Genomic DNA, 20,829 nt, shown 5'->3' with positions numbered 1-20,829 from the left:
CTTTGTTCTTGGGGTCTTCTCTTACAGTCTGCCGAATCGAATCCAAACGAATGCAGCATCCTAGAGGATGTGTGATCTGAAGCATTAGCAGACGTTACGTGGGCAAACTGGTGTGTGAGGGGGCTACAGGCTGGGATGAGAAGGACCAAGAGGAAATGTATTCCAGGCAGAGGGGAGAGAATGTTCCTGGCCTGGAGGAAAGACAGAACACAGTTGGGTGTGTCTGGGGCCAGCAGAGAAGGGGTAGAAGGAGATGAAGCCTGAACTAGGAGCAGGGCTAAGACATGAGGGAGCTTGTAGCCTTGTAAGAAGTTGGACCAAGCCCACAGGTGGAGGGGGCCCTGAAGGACTGGTGAGGTTCACATTTTAGGAAGATGCCTCTGGTGCTGAAACAGGAGGAAGCAAGAGTCGAGGGAGACCGTAAGGAGACCGAGGCTGCGGTCAGACAAGAGATGAAATGGACTTGCACTCGGCGAGTGGCTGTGACAAGGGAGCCTCTGAAAGGGAGAATTCACAGGACTCGGTACCTGATTGGATCTGGTGGTGGGGGAGAGAGCAGGAAGGTTGGGGATGAGGAATCATGGGCTGAGAGAGGAAGCAGACGTGGGATTGGGACTGGAGAAGGAAATGCAGGCCTAGGCGTGGAGCCTGAGGTGGCCCGGGGTCAGCCACGGAAAGAGTGCCCGAGTGAAGACCATTGAGGGAGCCCTGGCCTGGGAGTCAGAAAACCAGCCAACCGTGCGCTTGTGTGGTGCCGCCTTCAGCAATGCCCTTGACCTCTCTAATTCCAGCCCTCATCCTAAACTGGGGGGTGCTGTCAGTTCATGTGTGTAAAACCCTCTGGCACTTACTAGATGCTCCATCAATGTTAACTGAATCTGAAATGTTGCTCCTTGCGTCCCATCGCACTTTGCTCTCTCGTGCCCGCCGATTCTGTCGTTTCTTTCATCTGCCAAGAGTAGGCGCCGAAGACACAGCCCTCACCCCTCTGCTCCGGCTCCAGGGTAGCCCGGAGGAAAGCCCCTCATCTTCCTTGAGCCGCGTGAACTTGATTCCCGTTTTAACAGAGTACAAGTAGGAGGCTGGCAGGTGGACCTGGATTGGAACCCAGGGCTCCCGGCTCCAGGATTCGCGCTCCCGGCTCCGCAGCATCTGGACTCCTGCCGAGGGGGCGGGAGGCCGGGGGGCGGGGCTGTGGGTCCCCGCGCGCCCGGAGCCTCCTCCCTCCCTGCCCCCGCCCCGCCGCACCTCCCCGCGCTCCTCCTCCCGCGCCCCGGCTCTGCGCGGAGGCTGCGGCTCGGCGGGGCAGGCGCGGCGCGCGGGGACCCAGGCGGTGGCGGCCGCCGGGCGCAGCGGGTCAGGCGCGGGGAGCCGGGCTCAGCCTCGGCCTGCGCCAGCCCCGACCCTCGCCCACCCGAGGCCGGCCTGGGGGGCCCGCAGGGCGCGCGGAGCGCCGAGTGCGCGTCGGGCCGGGCCCCGCACCTCGGCACAGGAGCGCGGTCGCGGCGCGGCGGAGCGCCAAGCATGGAGCCGGCCCGGGAGCCCCCCGCGCGGGCCCGGCCGCCGCCGCCCCCCGCCGTCCGTCCCGCGGCCGCCCCCGCCGCGCCCAGGCTGCGCTCGCCCGCCGAAGCGGAGGGCCGCGGTCCCGAGGGGCTGCTGCGGCGATCGGGGTCGGGCTACGAGGGCAGCACCAGCTGGAAAGCGGCCTTAGAGGGTAAGCGCCTAGCGGCCCTCCATCCCCCGGCCCCGGGACCCGGGAGGCGGGACAGAGTCACCTTGGCCGGTCTCCCGGTGGGGAGAGCGGGGAGCGCGACTCTGGAAGCCGGAGGATTGCCAGGGCATCAGATGCCACATTGTGGGGCGGTGGGGAACAGGTAACTGGGGACCACCTATAGTACAGCCTTGACCCTGTGTCTGCAGCTAACTCCCTCTTTGACCTTGGGAGCAGGTTTCATTCTCTGAGCCTGTTTCCTTATGAGTGAAGGGGGACAGTTACCGTCCGGCACTCACCCGATCGGCATATTGAGAGAGTGGCTTGACTCTCTAGCAGTGAAAGTACTTTGGGCAAAGTGACAAAAGCTGTGGACCCCGACACAGTGCTAATGCCCCGTGAGAAGGGGGTTGGGGGATGGGGCGCTGGTGGTACCGGGAGGGAGAATTGGCCAGAGGGCCTTCCTTGCAAGTCGGGGGTCCCACCTACCTCTTCCAGTCAGAGGGGCTCACGGCCTGACCCCTGACTGGCCAAGGGGGCGGTCAACAAAGTGGAAGACAGATTTCAATCAAGTTCATGAGTTCTTTCAGTGAACTTGTGTGGCCACTTGAGTGGTGTGGGAGGTGCTGGAGCTGGCCAGAGGGCTGGTTCTCTGGACGTTTCTCGGTACTCTGGACACCCGGAGTCCAAAGGCCGAGGACCTCGACGGCATCAACTAGGGAAGCCCAGGACCTGGATCACCCAACCATTAGGGAAGGAGTGTCAGAAAAGGAGGGCTTCCTGGAGTAGGTGACCTCTTAGGAGGTGTGGAAAGAGAAAGATGGGTGCACCAGGCTCGAGGAATGACATGTTCAGGGATCAAGTGGCGAGAACTCGCCTGTCCCTTGTGGGGAACTGACCTCCAGAATACCAGGATCGGGGTGGGGCGCGGTGAGAAGAGAGGAGTCTGGAGAGCCCAGACCGTGAATGGCCAGCCAGGCCTTGCCAAAGTGTTTGGACTTTGTCTGAAGCGGCTGTTGAGAGATTTGAAGCATAGAATGAGACAGTGGGTGGCCCTTGGAAAAGTGGTGGTGGCCCAGAGGGGTCAGACCAAGGTCAGGTCAGTGAGGAAGGCGGGGCCGTGGTCAGGGGAGGGACATAACCAGCGCCAGCCAGGGCAGGTGCCTGGCCAAGGAGGGAGACGTGGGGACAGTTCTGTCGGCATTTGACCCAAAGGCTGGTAGGCCAGGGGACACGGATGGCCTGAGGAGGGGCTGTGCAGACTCTGAGGGGAAAGCTGGACACCTGGATGGTGATTTGGGACAAAGGAGGCAAAGATGTTGGAACTCAGTGTAAGAGAGCCATTGCAGAGGACCTTTGGGCTGAGGAGAGCTGAGCTGAATAAAGGTGGACAAACCCTCTCTTTGTCATGCATCTTCGGGCTCACTGTTAGATTTGCCTGTGACCCCCTGTTTCCCTCCTGCCCAAGTTATTTCTTGAAGTTGCTCACTCCTCTTGCCTATATTTCTCCACTCATTCATTCGTAAGCATTTCTCCGGGGGCCGCCCTAACCTCATTCCAGCCCCCAGTGCTTAGGGGCCACTTCAGGGGTGGTGCGGCCTCTTTCAGTGCCTCCGACTGGCTGGCTCCCGTCTTACCTCCCATCCTGACCTTGGCCCCTTCTGCTTCCTACTCCCAACCACAGCTGGGTCGACCACCTGCAAGTTAGGCTGAAGAAGAAGCCGCACGCCCGGCAGGAAATGGCCCAGGGGGTCTCTCAGGACACTGGCTCTTCCAGGCCCTGTGGAGTCTAGCCCAGTCTGTGCTCAGTGCCCACCTGTGGCCCAGCCTCGTCTCGCCTGTCTGGGCATGGCTCCCTGCCTGGCCTGGCTTTGTGTCTCGTGGCACCTCTGGCCCCTGCCCTCGTTCCCACGGTCCACCAGGAGCAGCCCCACCCTGGTGCCTGTGGACCTTGGGGGCTCAGCATCTGGAGCCTGTGGGCCTTTTCCCACAGGAGTTTTAGGCTGTGGAGTCTGTGTCCCTGCCAGGGGCCTCCCCTCCACTGGTCCCCTGAGCATCTCCTGGGTGTTCCCTGGGCTCCGCGTCTCCTGCGGGGAGAGGGGAGCTCTCGGACCACGACGGTGCTCTCCAAGGTCCTGCCGTGTGCTGATCCCCCCCCCCCCCCACGTTCACTCACTCTTCCTCACCTCCCACAAACGCTCCTGGAGGCCCCACTGTTCCAGCGCAGCTCTAGGCACTGGGAACATCCCTGCCCTTGCAGAAATCACAGTGTCGACAGGGACTGAGGCAGTCTGCTGCAGTGCAAAGAGCACGGATTCTGGAGTTGGGTAAGCCTGAGCCAGATCCTTCCACTGCCAGCGGGCTGGCAGGTTTTCAAACTTGTCTGAGCCTCAGTTTCTTCATCTGCTAAGCAAGATGAGGATTTCTGCCTCTCGGGGCTACATGGACCAAGGTGCTGGGGTGTAGGCTGTGTGCAGGTGATCCCTTTCCCCAGTCCCTAGAGCCCGGCATCCCTGATGAGGGAACCCAGGGAAAGTGTGTGACCAACTGCTCAGCTGAAATCCTTTGACTGCTCGTCTGCCTACTTTGAGTCCACTCCCTACCCCAAACTGAAGTCCTCATAATGGGCCCAGTCTGCAGACCCTGAGAAACACCCGTGATGGGATGAGGGGTCTGCCAGGCCTGGGGGCCAAGGGGTTTTGCAGCCCTTGCTTAGCCAAGCATATGTCTTGAGACTTCTTGATTTGACCAAGCTGAACCCTCAGGGGGCCTGTGCTCCTTTATTACCACGTACCGAATATTTATCAAGCACCTACAAAGTGCCAGCCCCGTGCTGGGGCTTTCTCAATAGCTGTCTTGTTTAACCCTCACATCTACCCTTGCAGGGGCTTGGTGAGTGATGTACCTATTTTATATATGAGGAAACTGAGACTCGGAGAGGCTAAGTGTCTTGCCCAAGGATGCACGTTGCTCTCTCACACGTGAAATCCCATCGGGTTTGCCACGAGGCCCTCTGATGTGAAACCTCTTACTCTGTCCTGAGCTGACCAACATGCGGCTTGGTGAGGCTAATTGGAGAGAATCAAATTGTGCTTCTGACGCATGTAGCTCTCGTCCCTGCGCTCCTCAGACAACCCTGCCACCTCCAGCAGATGGTTTTTCCTCTTCACAGGTTAAGTGACGTGGAAAACATCTTAAATCTGAAGCTGGAATTAGAGCCCAGGTCTTTAAGACTTTCCTTCGATGAACAGTTAGCTTTATAAATAGGAAGCCAAACAGAAATTCTCCTGATTGAGTCCTCTCCCTGTGGATATTAACCCTTCCTTCCATCCTCAGCTTTGGGGGACAGGCTGGAAAAGTGATCCAGAGCTCCCGCCTAGGTTCTGGAAAGACTGGAGGTGACTGGAGATGGGAATGTTTCTGGCACTGGGGTAGGGAGGGTGAGGAAAAGCAGCCTGGGGGTACAGGAGTGGGGACAGAGTGATTCTGCAAATCTCAGGCTATAGATTTTCCAGTGCTCACCAATTCTGAATTTTTAATGTTGAAAGTTTCTTGATAAGACATAAACCCACAACTTCCTGCTCAAAACCACACACATGCATTTAGCAAAGCCTCTTAAAAATTTAAAAATTACCAAACTCTACATTTGATAGTTTGTGACAGTCAAGAGTATGCTTTCCAGGCTGTGGCCCTGGCAACTTAGAGAAACGTCAGCTATGATTCTCTTTTGCGCTGTGGATATGCGGGTGTTGGGAGATTTGTCTGGGCTTGGGAGCCAGTTTTTTTTCAGTTGTTCCTTCTAACATTAGGCTAAGTCATATACATTTATAACATAAATAAACTGCACCCTCAAACTCCATCTAATAAGGGCCATTGCATAGAAGGAAGGATTGCTGAGTTAGACATTTGTTATGGCTTGAATTGTATCCCCCCCTCCAAAGAGATATGTTGAAGTCCTAACTCCCCAGTACCTCAGAATCTGCCCTTATTTGGAAGTATGGTCATTGCAGTTGTAATTAGTTCAGATGGGGGCATACTGGAGCAGGGTGGGCTCCTAACCCAATATGACTGGTGTCCTTATAAGAGGTGGTCACGTGAAGACAAAGAGACACACAGGGAGAAGGATGTGACGATGAAGGCAGAGGCTGCAGTGATGCAGCTGCAACCAGCCAACCAGCATAAACGAGGACAAAGCAAGGAAGGAATTCCCTACAGGTCTCAGAGGGAGCACGGCCCTGCTGACAACTTGATTGTGGACTTCTAGCCTCCAGAACTGTGAGACAACACATTTCTGGTGTTCTAAGCCACCTGCTTTGTGGTGCTTTGTTACGTCAACCTAGGAAACGAATACAACATTGTTTTGGCTTGTGCAGCCCCACAGCTGTCCTCGAGAGTGAACAAGGAGTCAGACTCTGTAGCGCACCCTCTCTCGTCCACAGTGCCGCATCCAGAGCAGTTATCCCCATGCAAGGATGAAGAGAGTCCTCAGTTCTGGTGATGCTGGAGACACAGGCACAGACTCCCCTTTCCCTGAGAGCAGGTGTATATCCGCACGGCCAAGGGCATTGTCATTCAGGGCAGCTAGATTCCCTTTGTGTTTTTTAGTATCAGTGGGTGCTCTGTAACACGCAAGGCAATGACCCGAGCCCTGTTATAGGGAGCCCAAACGTGAGTAAAGCACAGCCCTTACCCTAAAGGAGCCCATGGGCCGATAATCATCATGATGGTAATTGCTAACACTGAAGGAGAGCTTACCGTGCCAGGCACTGCTCTAAGCCCTATATGTTGAATTCTCAGAAAATTCTAAGAGGGAGACACTATTATGACTTCATTTGAAAGACGAGGAAAATGAAATAAAATAGAAGCTAAGTAGCTTTGCCACTAAAAAGTGGCAGAGCTGGGATCTGAACCCACGTGAAGTGGCTTACGATGCTAGGCTCTCATTGTGGTGCCAGGGTTGTAGAAGAGGATCGAGAGGCATTTAAAGAAGGGAAAGGAGGGACTTCCCTAGTGGTCCAGTGGTTAAGACTCTGCACTCCCAATGCAGGGGGCCTGGGTTCGATCCCTGGTCGGGGAACTAAGATCCCACATACCGCAACTAAGCCTGCGAGCTGCAACAAAGACCCAGCGCAAACAAAAAAATAAATAAATAAAAAATAAAAAAAAATAAAGACGGGAAAGGCAGGATTCATATGCAGCTCAAGGGGATTAGTCTTACAACAAGCTGCCCCTGAGGACAGCAGAGCAGATACAGAAGGAGCCCAGCCCTCGAGGGCAGGCATGAGCCTCTGTTCTGACCGTGCCGGAAGCCACCCACCTCTGAACTCCTGGTCACTTGCCAGTATAGACCGTGCTCATAGGAAGGACTCCCGGATGTTTGTTGGACTTGCAAGTAAAGATGGCAGACTGAATATAGGCGTTTATTTTCTTTCCCTTCCAAAGCTCATTAATACAACAGTAAAGGGATTTTTAAAAGGTCACAAGGATAACAAGAACAGGAGACAAAACAATAGCAACGAGGGGCTTCCCTGGTGGTGCAGTGGTTAAGAATCCACCTGCCAATGCAGGGGACACAGGTTCGAGCCCTGGTCCGGGAAGATCCCACATGCCGCGGAGCAACTAAGCCTGTGTGCCACAACTACTGAGCCTGTGCTCTAGAGCCCGCGAGCCACAACTACTGAAGCCCGCGTGCCACAACTGCTGAAGCCCACGCGCCTAGAGCCCGTGCTCCGCAACAAGAGAAGCCACCACAATGAGAAGCCTGTGCACCGCAACGTAGAGTAGCCCCCACTTGCTGCAACTAGAGAAAGCCCGCGCGCAGCAACGAAGACCCAACGCAGCCAAAAATAAATAAATTAATTAATTAAACAAACAAACAAACACATAGGGATCAATGATCGTGTAACTGACACTGAATCCACTGGCCTGTGAAAGTTCAGGAAGCAGAGGAGCAACCTGAGTCACAAACAGGAACCCCACGGCACAGAGACCGGGTCACCAGTCAGCACAGCCATGAGTGAAGAGGGAGCTGAAATCAGGAGGGCTGGGTGAACACTTGTTAGGAAGACTTCAGATCCCCAAGTCCTCTCCCCACTCTGTGAGCCCATTCCCCAGCCCTCTGCCTTGGGGAGAGAGGGCCTCCGGACACCAACACATTTGAGAGCAAGCAGTTAAGGCGACATTTATGTATTGAGGGCTCAGGATGGCCTCCTAGCCTCTTTTCCCAGCCAAGCCTACACCCTCCAGGAGGCAAAACAGAAGAGCAGTCTCCAGGGACACTGACCCAAGAGGAAAAACCCAAGGAGGTCAACAAACAGACAGCCTTGAGGACCAGCCTGTCACTCTGCCACGACCCTCACAGTTAATAAGCCCCTCTTCCTGTCTCAGAGGTGCCAATGAAGTCTTATTCCTCCTGCCTTAATCATATAACCAAGGATCTCCAGACATCTGAGGAAAGTCTCTGACATGGAAGCTAGAGATCAAAACAAATGAACAGGAAAAAAAAAAGCAGTTTGGAGAAAACAGAGATTATACAGATTAAACTTTCTGCCCACCTCTCCCCCACCCCCTCCAGAGCCCCCCTCCTCCCCCCCAAAAAAACCTAAAAAACTATCAGTAATATCCTCAGAGAGATAAGAGAAAATTTTACATCATTAAAATAAGAACAGGACGCTTTAAGAGGGAGTATTCAGGGAACAGCAGCAACAAACCCAAAAAAACCTTAGCAGTTAAAAATAATTGTAGAAATAAAAGATTCAGTAGCGAGTGGGAAGATAAAGTTAAAAAAATCTTCAGGAAATAGCAAAGGCAAAGAGACAGTGGATATGAGAGCTTCCTCTCTCCTCTCTGGTGGCTCTTCCTTGTCTAATAAGGGCACTAATCCCATCCTGGGGGCCCTCACCAAGAATGGAATCTGCTGGTACCTTGATCTTGGACTTCCTTGCCTCCAGAATTGTGAGAGAGAAGTGTCTGTTGTTTCAGTACCCAGTCTATGGTTTTTGTTAGAGCAGCCTGTGCAGACTAAGTCAAAGGTGAAGTAGAATTCCTGATTTTGCCTCATCAGCTTAAAGGAGTTTTGAAGTTGAAATAATGATGAGCACACAGAAGTGTAAGCAAAGGAAAATGATTAATTACAGGGAAACAAGAAGTTGTGTAGAAATAAAGATCATAATACACCGCATAGCTTTCCTGGGAGTAGCATTTACATTGCCATACGAAAAGAACACCTAATTATCAGTCTAACCCAAACTATGATGTTGAGAGAGCAGGTAGTGTGTGAGTGGTCAGGGTGGGGATAGTAATGCAGAGAATTAAATCTTCCTCATTATTGTGGGAAGTCAATAAGTAGTGTCTTAAATAGAAAAGTCAAAAAGTATTGACATACGCAAAGCTTTTAGAGATTTGGAGGTAAATACCAAAAGAATTAGCTCAAAGGGTTGGAAATAGTTGCCTCTGTGGAAGGGGCAATGTTCTGTTTGGTTGTTAGTTTGTTTAGTGAAGGCTGGTAGAATTTCTTGACTTCAGATCTGTTGCTTTTCAGATCCTTGATAAAGGACCAGGTTTCTTTTCCCAATTTGTTGTGAAGTACAATACAGACAAATTACTAGAAACAGTATCAGGCACTTGGATGTCACAGCAATGCTGAACTGCTGTAAAAGTTTCTAGATACTTCCTCTCGATTTTGGTACCTAGCTCGTCATGGGTGAGTAATGGTGGACAGCCCAGCACTGGGCTGTGGAGACACTTCTTTCATCTATGCACATATATAACTTTTAAAAGGTTTTAAAAATGGTTAAAAATAAAAAGGGAGTACTCACCTACTAGGATGGCTATAACAAACAAAAATGGAAACTAACAAGTGTTGGTGAAGAGATGGAGAAATTAGAACACTTGTGCGTTGGCATTGCTGGCAGGATGCAAAATGGTGCAGCAGCAGTGGAAAACAGTTTGGTGGTTCCTCAAAAAGTTAAATGTAGAATTACTATATGATCCAGCAATTCCACTCCTAGGCATATACCCAAAAGAATTGAAAACAGGGACTCAAACAGATATTTGCCAATGTTCATAGCAGCATTATTCATAATAACCAAAAGATGGAAACAGCCCAAGTATCCATCAATGGATGGATGGATGGATAAACAAAATGTATATAATTATACAATGGAATATTATTCAGCCATAAAAAAGGAATGAAATTCTGGTATGTGCTACAACATGGATGAACCTTGAAAACATTATGTTAAGTGAAAGAAGTCAGACCCAAAAGGACAGATATTGCATGATTCCACTTACATAAGGTTCCTAGAATAGGTGAATTTATAGAACAGAGAGTAGATTAGAGGTTATCAGGGGCTGGAGGGAGGTGGAAATGAGGCGTTAATGCTTAATTGGTACAGAGTTTCTGTTTGGGGTAATGAAAACATTTTGCAAATAGACAGTGGAATTTTGCAAATTCACAGCGCACAACATTGTGAATATAATTAACGCCACAAATTGCACACTTAAAAATGGTTAAGATGGCAACTTTTATGTTATGTATATTTTATCACAAAAAAACTTTCAAAGACCCTGTGTCTGAAGTCTAAAAGGGTTCTTTCCTTAAACATCAAATTAAAATTTTAGATGAGAACAATAAATATAAATTTAAAAGGGAGAAGCCAGAGGATTAGGAAAGCTTTCGTGGAGAGAATGGAGGGTGTGGGGCAGGATTTCAAGAGACTGCAGTGGAGGAGAAGAAATTTGGGAGCAAAGACCCAGCTGAAGGGCTGTGAGGACGGACTGGGGTATTTCAAGGAGTCCGTCTGGCTGAAACCAGGGATGAGGTAGAGAAGCAGCAGGAGATGAAAGATTGGAAAGCTCCGACAGCCACAGAAGGAGTTCAAGTGTGTAGCCCCGGAGGCAGGGTTTTTAAGCAGGGGAATCGCAGAATCAGACAGACCCGTGCTTTCGAACGGCACCTCAGACTTCAGCATCAGAATCTCCTGGAGGGCTTGTTCAAACACAGCCCCAGAGTTTCGCACTATCAGGACTTGGGGCTGGAGGTGGGGATGGGTGATGGGGACATGCCAGGTAATCAACCCCTTTCTCTCTCCTCAGACACCACCACGCGTCTCCTGCTGGGGGCCATCGCAGTGCTTCTGTTCGCCATCCTGGTGGTGATGAGCATATTGGGTGAGCATGGATGTCAGAGCACTTATGCGGTTCAGTTCCTACACACCTTGTCAAAAGCATGTCTGATTAGGTAAAGAAAGGTTCCAGACATACCGCCAATTCTGTGGGGTCAAAGTAAATAGGAAATAGAGAGTTGGTTCTAGATGAGATTTTAGCCTAAAATAGTACACACATCGACTATACCCGTCCTCTTTGCTAAGCCATGCAGCGGAAGTGGAGATGTTAACTTAGGTACGATCACAAAAATGCTTCGGGAACGCGGAACAAACTTGGTGTGTGGTAGTCACGTAATGCTTCTTGAAGGAGATGGTTTGGGGTTAAGGGCCTTAAAGATCTCATTCACTCACTCAACAAACATTTATTGAGCCCGGCTGTGTGTTAGGCCCTGGGCTAAGTGCTGGAGATCTTTTGAAATGTATGACATCAACTTCCCTGTCCAGTGATAGAGGTGTTACTGCCTGGGGGCTTCCCGGAGGTGGGGGACACATGTGCTAATCCCTGAAGAATGAACAGTTTCCTAGAGAGCAGGAGGTAGAGGGACCAGAGCATTCCAAGGGGGAGAGGCCTGAAAAACACGGAGTGGCAGGTAGGACTGAAAGGGTTGAAGGAGGAATGCAAAAGAGGAAACTGCTACTAAGTAAGGGAGGTGAGGCTATATGACCCTGGGATTTGCTGCTTTTAATGGATTCAAGTCAAAGTACGTCATGGCTTCTGAAGGGTTTGCAAAGTGACTTCAGGACCTCTGTCTTTAATCTTTGAGAAGCGCCCTGAGACCTCAAAATGGGAGGAAAATCCACTGATAACATCAATTCCTACCAAACCCTCACTTGTAGGGCATGCAGGCTAAGCAAGGAGTTGTGAGTGCTTAGCAAAGAATGTGGTGACCACTGGGGTCAGCTTGGATTCACCTAGACTAATTGTTACAAATGAAATTGTTCCATTGCTAGGTTGGGAGGACAGGGCAACGTGTAAACATAGCATATTGAGATTGCAGTAAAACACAACAGGGTCCCTGGAGATCCTCGTGGGAAAGCATGGCCAGTAAGTCTAAGTGGGCCTGTAGCTCATTGAGCAGGAATGCCAGGGTGCCCATTAATTAATTGGTGTTGGTGTGGTGGTAGCTCCCTTGGGGGCTTGAGTACCATGGACTTGTTCTTGGCTCTGTCCTGGTCTACATTTTAGTCAGTCTCTTGTATGAGAACAAACAAAAAAATATGCTTATGGAATTTGCAGGTGAAACAATTCAAAGAGGGATGCTCAATATGACAGATGAAAAAGAAACCAAGATTAAAATTTATCTTCAGAAACTCAAATGAGCCAATGTGAATGAGATGGCTGTGGAAGAAATAAACACAAGATCCTGCATTTGGATTTAAATGTGATTTACACATGTTCTGGACAGGGGAGACCTGGCTTAGAAAGAGATCATAGGAAAATAGTTGAAGAGTATGGCTGAATTCCTTTTGGCAAGGAGTCTTAGAGAATCTCATGGAAGTTCTGGGCCTCCTTCCCAGAAAAGTGCACATAGGCACATACCCATAGATTCTTCTCATTGGAGCATCTGAAGACTGGAAAGCCCACAGCAGCTGGAAGGGTTACGGTGATCGCTGCTGGGTGGTGGACCACAGCTGACGTGTCCCAGCCTGTTCTGGTGGCAGCATTTTACTGGTGATGTGGGCACACTGTACTGAGCCAGGCAGGATGGAGAAGGGTCTGGAGGGCACCCCCTGCAAGGGATTGTGGAAGGGACGGTGTCTGTTCAATCCTGGAAGAGGGGAGGCAGGGGTCCTTCTTCAAGTAGGAGGTGGAAGACAGACCAGGTCTGTCCGGGTCACTCCAGAGGCAGATCCTGGACCCACAGGTTCCAGGTCATGGGAAGGCAGGTTGGGACTCAGAATTGCAAAGGATCTTTCCAGCAGTTCAGCAGTGTTAGCTGATGAGGGTGTAGCCAATGAGAGCAGGCCCATTGAGCCCACCGATGGTTCCCACCCAGGCTGGAGAGAGAGGACGCGTGGTCCCCAGGTCCTTTCCAAGTCCGAGTTTCTCGGTTTCCATGCCTCAGGGAGTTCGGGGAGACAGAGGAGAGCTTAACCCAGGGGCCTAACCTGCTGTCACTTCCCCTCGGGGCGGTGTCCCTGCCAGTCTCCCAAATTCCTTACTCATTTAGTCACCAGCCTTTTACCTGCCAGGTACTGTGACAGGCACTCCCCCGAGGCATGTGGCTGATGGGCACCAAAGTGGAGGCAGGTGGAGGGAGTGGCAGGGAGCGGAGTGGGATCCTCGGGGGGCCGGACAGAGGCCCGCTGTGCTGGTGGATACCGAGCCGCTCCTCTTCCCTACAGCTTCCAAGGGCTGCATCAAGTGCGAGGCGCCCTGCCCGGAGGACTGGCTACTCTACGGAAGGAAATGCTACTTCTTTTCTGAGGAGCCGAGAGACTGGAACACGGGCAGGCAGTACTGTCATGGCCACGAGGCCGCGCTGGCTGTGATCCAGAGCCAGAAGGAGCTGGTGCGTGCCGGTGGGGCGGGGACCTTCGGGGAGAGCCATGCCCCAAGGACCTGGTGTCCCCTGTGACCTGTTTCCAGAGCACAGCCTGGGGTGGGGGGTGCAGGTGGGCTCCATGGGGTCTGAGCAGGTCCACGAGGGGCTCTTGTTTCCACTGCTATTGTCAAGGCCAACTATGTCCACCCAAGGCTGGTTTGCTGAGCTCGACTCAGTATTGAAGCGTGAGCATTACAAATTATACCCGCACTTGTGAAATGAAAAATCGCGCTGGCTTCTTCTACTAGTCCAAATCAGGGCCTGATCTCTCATTTAACACCCCAAACAGTTATATCACTAGAAATGTGAAAGAAACACAATTAGTGGGTCTCTTGGCCATTTTGGGTTTTGAGGGCAACAGTTCACGCAATCCAAAATAGCAGAAAATCTAAAAGTCACTTCTGTTTGTCTCTGATACACAGTCTGATAGCTCCTTTCGGCAGAGAAAGGCCCAGGAATATGCGGGTAGAAGGACATCCAGCCTGAGCTTTGAGATGTGTCCCAGATAATCCATCAAGTAGGCAATTCCAGGCTTCCTGAAAATGAGGAACGCAGGCAGGCTGGCCCACCGAGCTAGGAGACAAACCCTGTTGCAGGCTTCCTGGCCCAGTGGTGCACTCCCAGAGCCCGGGTCCCTTGGAGGCCATCGCAGGCAGCTCCATGTGAGTGCAGGGTGTCTGTAACCCCAGCTCCTCACTCTCGGGATGCAGTGAGGTGTCACCCTCTCCGTGTCTACACATCTTGGGAGCCAGTCTTCCAAGCTGAGGTTAGTCTGGGGATGTGTGAGCAGTCAGGAGACCGCACCTGACTCTGAGGTTTCGTTTCCCTCTTTCCTTGGTGCAGGAATTCATGTTCAAGTTCACAAGGAGGGAGCCCTGGATTGGTCTGCGCAGAGTGGGGGACGAATTCCACTGGGTCAACGGGGACCCGTTTGACCCGGACACGTGAGCTGAGGCTTCATCTTCTGGCCAAGGCGCTTAGACCGGGGAAGCCGTAGCCTCCCAGCCGCACCTCCTGAACAACCTGGTTCTGTGCTAGCTGGAACCACTCACCTCTAGGGTCAGGGGTGTGGGACAGAGACCCAGTCATGATAATGGCTTTACTACTCTCTGCCTGGTAAAGTCCAGCCTGGTTTGGTGGCCCTGCTCCACGCAGGCAACAGACCTTCCTGCTGCTGGAAAGGGCCCGGGCTCTTTCCATCTTGTGGCTCCCCAGTCCATCTGCACAGCTCAGTGTGGCTCAGGGGAAGGGAGGACGTGCCCTGGACATCCCTGTGCGTTGGCCAGAACTTAGCTTCACGGCCACACCTGACTGCAAGGGAGGGTGGGAGGTGGGGCCGCTGTTCTGGGCAGCCACGTGCCACCTGAACATTGTCACTGTGGGAGAAAGGGGATCTGAACCCTGGGCACCAGGAGGGTTCCCTTAGAGAAAACACCTCTTGAGGGTGTCAGTGGTGTGTGCAGTGGTGGTATTATTTGTGTGGCCCAAGTGGTGTGGTGGGCAGTGTGTGATGGGTTGGTGGGTGTGCAAAGCCAGGGACTGTTTGTGGGGCGACGGTGGCAGCAGTCATGGGTGTAGGGGCAGTTTAGGCTTAGGGAGATGCAGAGCAGCACACACAGGGGAGTAAGAGCCTCAGCTTCTGATGTAGACTCTAAGGCTGGAGGACTAGGCCCGAGGAGCCGGGCGGGGGCACAGCTGCTGACCTGACGTGAACTGCGGCCTGTGACAACTCCTTCCCTGTGCCGGCTTCTCCCCGTCTCCTGCACCTGTCTTTGTCCTCACTGCCTCTGCCTTGTTTTCTTTTTTTTTTTTTTTCCTTCTCTTTCCTTGTCCTGCCCTCATCCCAGACCTGTTCTTAGAGCTGCTGAGAAAGTCTTGCCCTTGCTGCTCCCACCTCTCCCCTTCTGGAAGCTTCCTGCTCCCGGAACCCAGGGAGCCCTGGAGGCTGGGGTCCCCAGAGCGCTGACTACCTGGCAACCAGCGGGCCTTGGGGCCACGCTTCTCTGACATCGAGGTGGTCCTGGCCCCCCTACTCCCTCTTGGGGTCCTTCGGATGCCCTCTGAGACCCCAGCTCCAGCCTTGGCAGGGGGCTCAGGTCAGGGTGACCAAATGAGGTGAAGAAGAAGTGCTAAGATTCAAAAGGGATGATTTTAGGCAGGGAGAACCCGCCCTGTGCTAGATACAGGAGGTGCAGGCAGGGCGCTGTGGGGAAGGTGGGTGGGTGGAGGGTGGTCCTAGACAGGGCCCCGGGTTCCTGGGATGAGTGAGCTGAGCCCGACGGGATGGCGAAGCCGGATGGAGAAGTGCAGGGTGCGTCCCGGAAACATCCGTGGGCATCACCGGGGGCTGGAGCCGTGAGGCACTCTCTGGAGGCGACGGGAGCCACGCAAGCGAGGTCTGTGGGGGCCGACTGTCCCGGAAGGCCGCTCCCGAGGGAAGGACAAGTCACAGGGCCTCCGGGGCTGCCCAGTGACGGGCCGCGTCTGCCAGGTCGTGAGTGCCCGGTCTCTTCTCTCCCCGCCACAGATTCCCCATCTCGGGCCCGGGGGAGTGTGTCTTCGTGGAGCCCACCAGGCTGGTGTCGACGGAGTGTTTGATGACCCGGCCCTGGGTGTGCAGCAAGATGGCCTACACATGAGGTGGGTGAGGCCAGAGGCGGCCCTGCAGCCAGCCTCCGAGACCTGCCAGCCCCGGGCTCGCCTCCAAGCGAAGCGGTGAGGAGGGCGCCTTCCGCCCCTGGGCGCTCTCCCAGGCCCCGGAGTCTCGGTCCCTGGTCTCCTTGGCCCCAGGCAGGTCCTGTGGCTCAGCAGTCAAATCCCATGAGTCAGTAGTACGGCAGGCACCTGTCCCCAGCCACACATGCACACTGACACGCTCACGCATGCCCACGAGGGCACACGGCTCACACTTAAATTCAGGTCCACCCTTAGTCACCCAGCAAGTTCCTCCCTGGCCCTACCCTGGAACATTCCCTCCTCCGGAGGCTGACGGGCTGCGGCACTGTCCACACAGACGGGCCCCCTCCCCACGCATCTCTCTCCTGGCTGCTGGGGAGGCCGGAAGGGAAGCCCCCCCTCACCTGGGCCCAGCATCCACCGTCCTTGCCTCGCCCGGGGTCTCAGGCAGGCCCCTGCTGTGTCCATGGTGCTGCCGTGTTGGTCACTGATGGACTAAAGAGATGACTGGCGTCCAGAGAAGTCGGCTGCCATTTGTTCCAGGATCATGGCTTGGGGGAGGGGCATGTCTCCGGGTGCCTGTCCTTGGAGGGACACCACCAAGAGGCACCGGTGTGGCAGGCGGCATGTGTAGGAACCCAGGCCAAAAACACACTGTGTGGCCTCAGGGCACCGTTTAACGTTGCCAGGCCACTGAGTTATTCTTAGATGTCCGAGGGGTGCGCTCCATCTGGTTCCTCCATTACTATTCAACTCATCGTGACAAACACTGATTCACACCTACCTCGTGCCAGACACCACACTAGGCGTGGGGAGTGACAGCTTTATCCCCCAAGGAGCACACAGGGAGCAGAGGAAACAGCTTGGAAAGCACCAGAACATTCTGGAACACAGTTGAGGGATGGCTTACTCTGCCTTAGGGGAAGATGGGGTGAAGAAGGCAGGAGAATGAGCCACGGAGAAGAGATGATATTCATGTTGGGCCGGTTAAGAGTCTGTGCAGGTGCCGGGGCCCCTTCCTGTTCCCCCCTGGTCTGCCTGGAGAGGAAGCGGGGATGGGGCGGGGGTGGGGGGAGGCTGGCGGTTCCCCTGGGCCTATGGGGGCTGCCAGTGCCACCCTCTCCAACGCACACACGTGGAGCCCAGAGCAAGCTGTGGCCGGGTGACACACAGCCAGCCTGCCTGGGAGCCGCGTGTGTGACTCCGGGTCCCGGCCCATCTTCAGAAAGTGGCTCACAGGGAAACAGGTCCTGCTCTGCTCCGCTCAGTCCTTTTACTGTCAGTTTTCAGACAAAACTGTCAGCTTGGTTTCGTTGACCTTCTTGAAAGCTTTCCAGGTACTTAGTAAAATATGGGTATTTTGTGGTTTCCTATTTTATCTTTATGGGGAAGCCAGCGTGGAACCTGAGCGTGCAGTAAAGAAGCTAAGGGAATTCGGTGTGGCCTGTGGAGGGATGGCAGGAGCCCACCGCCTTCCCAGCCCCTGTGGGGAAGTGTGTTGAGGGGCTGGGGATTGAGAAAGTGGTCAGCTGCCGCTACTGCTGCTTGGGTTGGTCAGGGGTCAGGGTGTTAAGTGGGAGGGCGTCTCTCCCTCACACCAGTTCTCACCAGTATCTTCCCCTCAAAGATGGTCTCGTTGCTTTCCACGTGGCGCCTCATTTAATTCTCTCAGAAAGACCCTGAGGCAGGTAATGCTGCCACGGGTGACAAAACTGGTCCTGGACGGGGAGAAGTAGGGCTGTGCTCTCATCCTGTCCTGCGGGTGCCGGTGGGAAGAAGGGCGCCACGTGGTGGGTGGGGAGGAAGCAGTGTGGGAGGGCAGGGACCGAGGAACCCGGGCCACTGGGATCTTAGTTCTCATTCAATATGCACAGCCTGCTGCCTCAAGGCACACTGGCAGATGAGCTCTCTAGCCTTGGGCTTGCCCTGGGACCGCACAACAATTCTACATCCGGTAAAGCTAAGAGAAACTCTGACCCAAGGTCATGGGTGCTTTAAGAGCTCTCTTATCTGCTCCTACGAGGACGGAAACAGAAGACCAAAACAAAACACTGGCACGCCAAACTTCAGAAATATTGAGAATTCTTCCAAAGGTTATAAACCAACGAGGCAGGCGCACCTCCCACGTGGGCGGGGCCAGGCTGGGTGGGCGGGGCCGCGGAGTCGGGTGCAGTTGGGGCCGGCGGCCACAGGTGGCAGCACGGAGGCCGGACGCTCTGCTGGTTTCGGAGCTCGGAGCTCGAGCTGGCTCCCCCTCGGTGGGGGGGGGGTGGGAGGAGGTGTTGGGGGCAGGCACAAGGGACCACCCTTCCTCCAGCCCCACTCCTCAGCCGCTTTGGAAGATTTTCGCTTCTGAGGCCACTCCCCTGGAGTTGAGAAGATGCTTGGCTGGGAGCCTGGGCGGCTGTGCCCTGGGTGAACTTGAACCCGCACGGCAGCCCTGTCCTCGGCGTAGCCCCTGGAGCCGGCAGGATGTGGGTAGGAGGCTGGAGCACGCACACCAGGTCACCCTCAGACGGCCTTTGTGAAGATGGAGGGACGGGGGTTTTTTTCAGGAGGACTCACTGGGAGGTAGCGTTTGTTGCCGTGCTGGTGGGTTTCACTAGTGTTTGCTTAGTAAATCCTCCTACAACCTTACAGATGAGGAAGTAGGCTCAGGGCAGTTAAGGGACTTGCTCTACTGCTGTACATCACAGGCCTAGGAGGTGGCGGAAGGGGAGGAGGGGTGGAAGGGGCCACCTTGGGAGAGGACGTGGGGCGCCCACAGGCGAGTTTCTTCCTGTGCACTTTTATCGTCGTCATATGGTTTTCAGGTGAATTTCCCATAGGGAGGGGGTAATGCAAATACTGACTTCCGTCCTTCTCTCCCTTCAAGGCCCAGCTCGAGCTCCCTGGGACTCCTTCTAGGACAGCAGCAGCCCTCAGTGACCACTCCCTCACCCCAACACCTCCAGCACTTAAGACTGAGCCTTTCACACCACCGTAGTCTGTCGGAAGTTTTCATCTGTGACTCATCTCTAAAGTCATCTGACCGCTCTTGGCATCTGATTATAAGCCCCTGGATAGCAGGGATTATGTGTCACTGGCCTCTTTGTAGCACACATAGCATGTGCTCAAAAAAAAATTGTTGTATATGACAATAAGATTGCCCCCAAATGTCATCTCTGAAACTCTTTGCCATGGTGGGAGACAGCAGTGGCCGGCCATCATAAGAGGCTCGTCTTTTTGGCTTTGGTGGGCATGGCATGATTTTAGAGGCCCGGCAAGATGCACTCTTCAGTTTGTTTTGCTTCAGCTAAGTTAGCTCGCTCACATTCCCTAAGCATGTAGATACTGGGCGGGCTGAGTGGAGGTGACAGGGAGCACCCGGGCCGTGAGGGAGAGCTGCCTTCGCCTCCAGAACATACTCTGCACATACACAGAGCCCAGCTGGCGAGGGCGAGGGGCTGACTGTGAGTGGAAACCAGGCCCGGGGAGGGTTTCCCTCAGTGACTGGGGCTGGCGGCTGAAGATTCCTGTGGTCACCAGGATAATTATGCTAATATCACTGTGCTGTTTGTGAAAGACGACCTGGTTTTCAGAAATGCCCACTGTCTGCTGTGTACTCAACACCAGGAGGGGGTGGAGGTAGAGGAGGGAACTGCTATTTCCTTAGTCCGTAAAGAACTCCAAACCGGGAGCAAGTATGAGATTCAAACAGGGGTCATCCAGAAAACCTCCTGCCGTGCCCATCAGAGATCCCACGTCTCAGCCTGGAGTGGGTACACACTTGGCCTGACTCAGAAGACCTGCCCGAGTCTAGTCTGGGGCCAGCTCTACCAACAAGCAGATGTGTAGCTCAGGCGGCTGTGCTCAACCTCCCCGACCCCAGGCTTCACCTCTAACATAAAGTAGAAATCGTGCCTGCCCTGCCTACCTCACAGGGTTTTGAGAACTGTAGATGTTAGAATTTCAGGGATTAGAAATTATCGACCCCATTCTCACTATCCATGAGACCCCGAGAGGTTAAATAACACGTCCAAGGTCACGCATCTAGTGGCAGAGCTAGATCTCAGGTCTTGTGGCTCCTCTGTTCGTTGTTGATACTATTATTGCACGTATCATGCTTTATTTGTTTACCTGTCCACCATCCACGCAGAAGTGTAAGCCCCTAGAGGGCAGGGACCCACTCTCACGCTCCTTTTTTCTCTAGCGCCTGGTACATACTAAAGGTGCTCAATAAACATGTGTTGACCTAAACTGATCTTGACTCCTAGTTCAAGTGCTCCTTCTACACCATGCTGTCTCTGATCTCAGAAATCTGTACTGCCAGCCCAGCTGCCCACAAAAAGTATGAAAACTTGCAGATGTTTTAGAGAAAAAGATAAGATGCTCAACTGCTTTGCAATGTGCTTTAGGGTCCTGTAGTCTAGAGCACAGAATCCATTTGAATAAAGACATACACATTTAAGACAAAATTGTAATAACAATGAACACTAGTTAAGAGCCTATTAGGGTCAGCCATTCACACAAAGGGCCTGGCCCATAGTAAGTGCTTAAAAATTATCATCTTGGGCTTCCCTGGTGGCGCAGTGGTTAAGAATCCCCCTGCCAATGCAGGGGACATGGGTTTGAGCCCTGGTCCGGGAAGATCCCACATGCCGCGGAGCAGCTAAGTCCGTGCGCCACAACTACTGAGCCTGTGCTCTAGGGCCCATGAGCCACAACTACTGAGCCCACGTGCCACAAC

General features: G+C 53.6%; 1 protein-coding gene across 1 annotated transcript; it reads left to right on the top strand.

Moving 5' to 3' along the window:
• The first annotated feature begins 1,354 nt into the window (after positions 1-1,354).
• CLEC2L (C-type lectin domain family 2 member L) lies at positions 1,355-20,542 on the top strand. The gene is made up of 6 exons (XM_007177266.2): positions 1,355-1,714; positions 10,808-10,882; positions 13,225-13,391; positions 14,268-14,368; positions 15,952-16,064; positions 18,976-20,542. The coding sequence occupies exons 1-5, from the start codon at positions 1,525-1,527 to the stop codon at positions 16,061-16,063; spliced, it is 645 nt and encodes a 214-aa protein (XP_007177328.2). The 5' UTR covers positions 1,355-1,524; the 3' UTR covers position 16,064; positions 18,976-20,542.
• Positions 20,543-20,829: the final 287 nt, after the last annotated feature.

This window comes from Balaenoptera acutorostrata, chromosome 7 (assembly GCF_949987535.1).
Source record: "Balaenoptera acutorostrata chromosome 7, mBalAcu1.1, whole genome shotgun sequence".
NCBI lineage: Eukaryota > Metazoa > Chordata > Mammalia > Artiodactyla > Balaenopteridae > Balaenoptera > Balaenoptera acutorostrata.
This window is presented reverse-complemented; position numbering and strand designations above follow the sequence as displayed.

Excerpts from the sequence above, each read along its gene's own strand:
- CLEC2L (XM_007177266.2), top strand. The coding sequence starts at position 1,525 with ATGGAGCCGGCCCGGGAGCCCCCCGCGCGGGCCCGGCCGCCGCCGCCC. Across the intron at positions 1,715-10,807 it reads CTGGAAAGCGGCCTTAGAGG|ACACCACCACGCGTCTCCTG; the intron begins GTAAGCGCCTAG and ends CTCTCTCCTCAG. Across the intron at positions 14,369-15,951 it reads GACCCGTTTGACCCGGACAC|ATTCCCCATCTCGGGCCCGG; the intron begins GTGAGCTGAGGC and ends TCCCCGCCACAG.